The sequence below is a fragment of the Petromyzon marinus genome, chromosome 72 (genome assembly GCF_048934315.1).
Source record: "Petromyzon marinus isolate PM22_M1 ecotype Great Lakes invasive population chromosome 72, UKy_Petmar_22M1.pri1.0, whole genome shotgun sequence".
Lineage (NCBI taxonomy): Eukaryota > Metazoa > Chordata > Hyperoartia > Petromyzontiformes > Petromyzontidae > Petromyzon > Petromyzon marinus.
The window spans coordinates 4,890,220-4,896,225 of record NC_133738.1 but is presented as its reverse complement, the minus strand read 5'-3'; the positions used below and the strand labels follow the sequence as shown (position 1 = coordinate 4,896,225).

General features: G+C 47.9%; 1 protein-coding gene across 1 annotated transcript; it reads left to right on the top strand.

Annotated features, from left to right (window-relative positions):
• The first annotated feature begins 543 nt into the window (after positions 1–543).
• On the top strand, positions 544–1,816 carry LOC142906947 (single-stranded DNA cytosine deaminase-like). The gene is made up of 2 exons (XM_076055748.1): positions 544–1,119; positions 1,775–1,816. The coding sequence occupies exons 1-2, from the start codon at positions 544–546 to the stop codon at positions 1,814–1,816; spliced, it is 618 nt and encodes a 205-aa protein (XP_075911863.1).
• The last annotated feature ends 4,190 nt before the right edge of the window (positions 1,817–6,006 follow it).

Genomic DNA, 6,006 nt, shown 5'->3' with positions numbered 1-6,006 from the left:
ACAATTTTGTGATTCTGGTTATGGTGGTGCCCGGTGACATGTGCAAAAATTTGGGAGACAAAGCCAGCCGGGAGGGCTCTTCAATGGCGTGAATGCAAACTGATCAAGAGGTGCATTTTTGGTAGGGGTGGCGGCGGGGGGGGGGTTCCGTTCTTATCTCTTCCGTGACCATTGTTCGACGAAGGTCAAACACGATTGGCACGCTCGTGTTTGACCTGCGTGTGGTGAGTCTATGCGTCTCTGTTTGAGTCTGTGGGTCTCTGCATGAGTTGCTGCACATGCTGTTAATCGAGTTATGCCATCTCTTTCTGCGTCCCGTTCACCTGTCAGTTAACATGCACGCAGGATGGGGAAGTGATTATATTATTAAAACCGAACCTAGTGACGTGACCCCCCATGTACACGTGGGTGGGGGCGGGGGTGGTTGAAACGGGATCGGCTATTTATGAGTAATGGGGGATGGTGTTGAGAGTCGACATCGGCGGGCGGGCGAGCAGTTAAAGTCCGCGTTCGAGTTTTTGGTGATCTTCGAGTCCAGCGGACATGGCAGGCTACGAGTGCGTGCGAGTCTCCGAGAAGTTGGACTTCGACACGTTCGAATTTCAATTTGAAAATTTGCACTACGCCACGGAGAGGCACCGGACGTACGTGATATTCGACGTCAAGCCTCAGAGTGCGGGGGGCCGGAGCCGACGTCTGTGGGGGTACATCATAAATAATCCCAACGTCTGCCATGCCGAACTGATCCTGATGTCGATGATCGACCGCCATTTGGAGAGCAATCCAGGCGTGTACGCAATGACGTGGTACATGTCGTGGAGTCCGTGCGCCAACTGTTCGTCGAAGCTGAATCCTTGGCTCAAAAATCTCCTGGAGGAACAGGGCCACACGCTGATGATGCACTTCTCGCGAATCTACGATAGAGACAGAGAGGGAGACCACCGTGGGCTCCGTGGCCTTAAGCACGTGTCCAACAGCTTCCGAATGGGGGTCGTGGGGAGGGCGGAGGTGGAGGAGTGTCTGGCGGAATACGTGGAAGCAAGTAGACGCACGCTCACGTGGCTTGACACGACCGAGAGCATGGCGGCCAAGATGCGACGCAAACTTTTTTGCATCCTGGTAAGGTGTGCGGGGATGCGTGAGTCTGGCATTCCCTTGCACCTGTTTACACTACAAACCCCTTTACTAAGTGGCCGTGTCGTGTGGTGGCGGGTTTAATGACCAGGATAAAATATCTGTTACGAAAAGGGCAAAAAAAATAGAATGGTCAAATACAATAAATATTAAGATTTTTTTTTTACCACTGATCTGTGTTATAAATGTCATTTCCGTACGATTCCAATCCTTTTTTTATAGCAAATATCGCCAAATTTGCGGAGCTCCGCTGCAAATACAGGTTGAGACGAGAGGTGAGGCAGAGACGAGCTCAGCCTCCCCTCTGATTGCGCAACCCCTCAGTAACTGGATGGAGCGCGGGCAATACGCGCGTGCCTGTTACTATCTCAGTACGTCACCAATGTAATGTTTGTAGACCCCCTCAGTGTGTGAATCTGGCTCTGACGCAAGGCAGTTCCTCCCCAGCCATTGACCTCACCGCACGTCACTGTTAATGACACACTTCTGTAGACTACACTACTGTACACTACACTACTACGCGCCTTAGTGCCCCATTCTATGTCACTACACGAGCAACGAATTGGCTGGCATGTTCTGTCTCCGCGACAAACCTTACTAATTGGCTGTATCGAGTGGTGGCATGTTTAACGGCGCCAAGGTGAGCCATTACGCCGGCCTTCACGACATGATCGCAGCCTAGCGAAGTGGCCAATATAGTCAATTATCGCGTGGACATTTATAGCCGCAGCCAAATAGCTCTGAACGCGTGGGCGATGTTGATTCGAAACGTGGGAGGGGAAAAACCGCAGTGAAGCCGAATAGAAAATCCACGCATTGACCACCACGGGGAGAGAGAGACACCCAAACTCCAAATAGGCAGCAGCAGGCGTCATCAGGGTCGGGATCGAACCCACGACCTCCTGTATATCAGGCGAGGTAGTCAACATCCCCACGGGGAGAGATACGCAGACTCCAAATATACAGCAGCAGGCATCATCAGGGTCGGGATCGAACCCACGACCTCCTGTATACCAGGCGAGGTGGTTACCTCGATCCCCACGGGGAGAGAGACGCAGACTCCAAATATACAGCAGCAGGCATCATCAGGGTCGGGATCAAACCCACGACCTCCTGTATACCAGGCGAGGTAGTCAACATCCCCACGGGGAGAGAGACGCAGACTCCAAATATACAGCAGCAGGCATCATCAGGGTCGGGATCGAACCCACGACCTCCTGCATACCCGGCGAGGTGGTTAACATCTCCAGGGGGAGAGAGACACAGACTCCAAATATACAGCAGCAGGCATCATCAGGGTCGGGATCGAACCCACGACCTCCTGCATACCAGGCGAGGTGGTTAACATCTCCACGGGGAGAGAGATGCAGACTCCAAATATACAGCAGCAGGCATCATCAGGGTCGGGATCGAACCCACGACCTCCTGTATACCAGGCGAGGTGGTCAACATCCCCACGGGGAGAGAGACGCAGACTCCAAATATACAGCAGCAGGCATCATCAGGGTCGGGATCGAACCCACGACCTCCTGCATACCAGGCGAGGTAGTCAACATCCCCACGGGGAGAGAGACGCAGACTCCAAATATACAGCAGCAGGCATCATCAGGGTCGGGATCGAACCCACGACCTCCTGTATACCAGGCGAGGTAGTCAACATCCCCACGGGGAGAGAGACGCAGACTCCAAATATACAGCAGCAGGCATCATCAGGGTCGGGATCGAACCCACGACCTCCTGTATACCAGGCGAGGTAGTCAACATCCCCACGGGGAGAGAGACGCAGACTCCAAATATACAGCAGCAGGCATCATCAGGGTCGGGATCGAACCCACGACCTCCTGTATACCAGGCGAGGTAGTCAACATCCCGACGGGGAGAGAGACGCAGACTCCAAATATACAGCAGCAGGCATCATCAGGGTCGGGATCGAACCCACGACCTCCTGTATACCAGGCGAGGTAGTCAACATCTCCACGGGGAGAGAGACGCAGACTCCAAATATACAGCAGCAGGCATCATCAGGGTCGGGATCGAACCCACGACCTCCTGTATACCAGGCGAGGTAGTCAACATCCCCACGGGGAGAGAGACGCAGACTCCAAATATACAGAAGCAGGCATCATCAGGGTCGGGATCGAACCCACGACCTCCTGCATACAATTTTCATTTATATTATATTCTTAGTTTTTTCGGTAAAGTCACGTTGAAGAGAAACAACAAAATAATAAAATATATATAAAACAATAAAAATTCTCACGACGTTTCGACCATAACTCAAACGGTCATCTTCAGGGGTGTTGGTTTGCATAAATTTATTTTTAAACGGCGCATTTATTTACTTATAAAATAAAACGTTAGCGCCACGCGCAGCGATTTGGCAGTTTGCCCAGGACTAGTCCATCTATATTCTGAAAAGAGGAGCGGGGAGACGAAATTTTTTTATAATGTATGCTGTCTGAAAGCCACTGTAAGCGTGAACAATCAATTAAGAACTGAAATGGTTTATCAAATCTTTCCAATGATTGCTAAGATATAATCCATCTTCTCGGTTGAAATTGTCTCTGTGCTTGTAATTGTGGATAGCCTCATGAACGAATCTCTCATGGAAGCCAGATGGCTTACAAAGAACCTCTGTCTTGGAAAAGTCAATGGCATGTGAGCCTACTGAATTAGAACACTGATCTGCTATGGCCGAGGTGTTGGTCCTACCGTGTTTAAGGTCTGCTTTGTGTTCACGAATGCGGTCCGAGACATGGCGTTTGGTTTCTCCAATGTAACTACTACCACAGAGGCAACTTAGTTTGTAGACACCAGGGTATTGTATGTCCGGAATCACATCTTTTACAGACGGAACCAGATCACGGATTTTATGTAATGTGTTGAAACGGACCTGGATCTTGTGTTTATTCAAGATTTTGGAGATCTTTTTTGTGATCCCAGCAATGTAGGATAAAGTGATGGTTTTGAAAGGCTCCTCAAGAGGGTTCTTAATGATTTGAGTGATAGCTTTGCGGATTGTATAGTCGGAGTAACCATTAGCCCTAAGAGCTTGGTGTACGTGCTTGAGTTCACTGCTTATGTGTTCCTGGTCGGATATGCATTGGGCTCTAAGATACAGAGTCTTGATGAGAGAATTCTTCTGTGATGGATGGTGGTGGGAATCCGGTTTCAGATAAGCATCCGTATGGGTAACTTTCCTGTAGACAGAGTGGCTCATTGAACCATCAGGTCTCTTTTTAATTAGGACATCCAAAAAAGGTATCTTGCCATCTATTTCGACTTCCATGGTAAATCTGATGGCTGGGTGTATGGAATTGATGTGGTCGAAGAATTGGTCGAGAGCAGGCCGGCCATGTGGTGGCCAGATGACAAAAGTGTCATCCACGTACCTCTTCCATAAGGTTGGGCGCAGAGTGGCAGTCTGGATGTCGTCAGTCTCAAATTTCTCCATGAAAATGTTAGCTATAACTGGAGAAAGGGGGGAGCCCATTGGGGTGCCCTCAGTTTGTTTGTAGAAAGTTCCATTCCAAGTGAAGTATGTATTGGTTAAACAGTGTCTCACCAGGGGGGGTACCTCAGTGTTTAGTCCTTGATGAACCAAGTCTTCAATGATTGCAATGGTGTCAGGTACAGGAACCTTGGTGAATAAGGAAACTACATCAAAACTGACAAGCAGGTCGTCTGGGGACAGGGAAATACCCTTGATTGTCGATACCAGGTGAGTAGAATTTTGTACCGCAGAGGTGGTCTTTCCAGTGAAAGGACGCAGGATTTCAGACAAAAAACGAGCTAGTTTGTAGGTGGGGGAGCTGATAGTAGAGACTATGGGACGAAGAGGTGTATCTACTTTATGTATTTTTGGTAAGCCGTATAATCTTGGTGGCCTGGCAGCAGAAGGTTTCAACGAAAACTATTTAGATTGATCAATTGATGCGGTTGAATCAGAAATTATTTTGTTGGTTTGTGTGACGAGGCTGTTGGTGGGATCTCTTTTTATTTTTGTATAACTACCATCGTCGAGTAATTCTTTAATTTTGTTGTTGTATTCTATTTTATCCATGATGACAGTAGCATTGCCTTTGTCAGCTGAGAGGACTACAATATTATTCCTCTTTTTTAATTTATATAATTCAAAACGCTCATCTTTGCTAAGGTTGCTAGCTGGCATCTTAGCGTTTTTGAGGGTTGCAGCGATTTCAGATCTTGCTACGTCTGCAGCGATGTGCCCCTGAGAGCAACGTCTACTTGGGCAATTATATCATTAACTGGTATGTGTTTAGGTGTGACTGCAAAGTTTAGACCTTTAGCTAAAACGGATTTCAGACCATCGGAAATAGAACTGTTACTGCGATTAATAACGACTTTATTAACGTCTAACTTTTTGGTGTGTGGGTCCGGTCTTTTGTTGAAGAGGAGGTTAAATTTGGAAATCAGGTTTTCCTTACATTTGGTCGACATAGTAGCAGCTGAAGAGGCAGTCATATTGTCTACATGTTCCCAATCCGATGTGGACATTATTGCCGTCAGTGATAAGTGTGATTTGTAGAGTGTCTTGTCTAACTGATCTAGTTCTGTGCGTATAAGTCTGATTTTTTCTGAGATAAGAGCTAAGCTAGTTTTGAAAAGAATTCGTTTCGCATTAGAAGAAGTTACAGCAGCAGAGGTCAGTGTAAATGCGATTGGTATTACCCCAGAGTCGCGGCATCTCTTCAGGAAGGTGAGAGACTCGATCAGCTGAGCTTTCTTATCCCGGAGTTTGTTGAAGGATCTTAAAGTTATGTGAAAACCCTCCCCGTAGAGGCGATTACATTTTGATTTAAAGCTTTCGTGACTACAGTAATTCATATTCTTAGTTTTTTCGGTAAAGTC

Bases quoted from the DNA above. Each gene is read 5' to 3' on its own strand.
- LOC142906947 (XM_076055748.1), top strand. From the start codon at position 544: ATGGCAGGCTACGAGTGCGTGCGAGTCTCCGAGAAGTTGGACTTCGAC. The intron at 1,120-1,774 runs GTAAGGTGTGCG...AACGGCGCCAAG, and splicing joins GCAAACTTTTTTGCATCCTG to GTGAGCCATTACGCCGGCCT.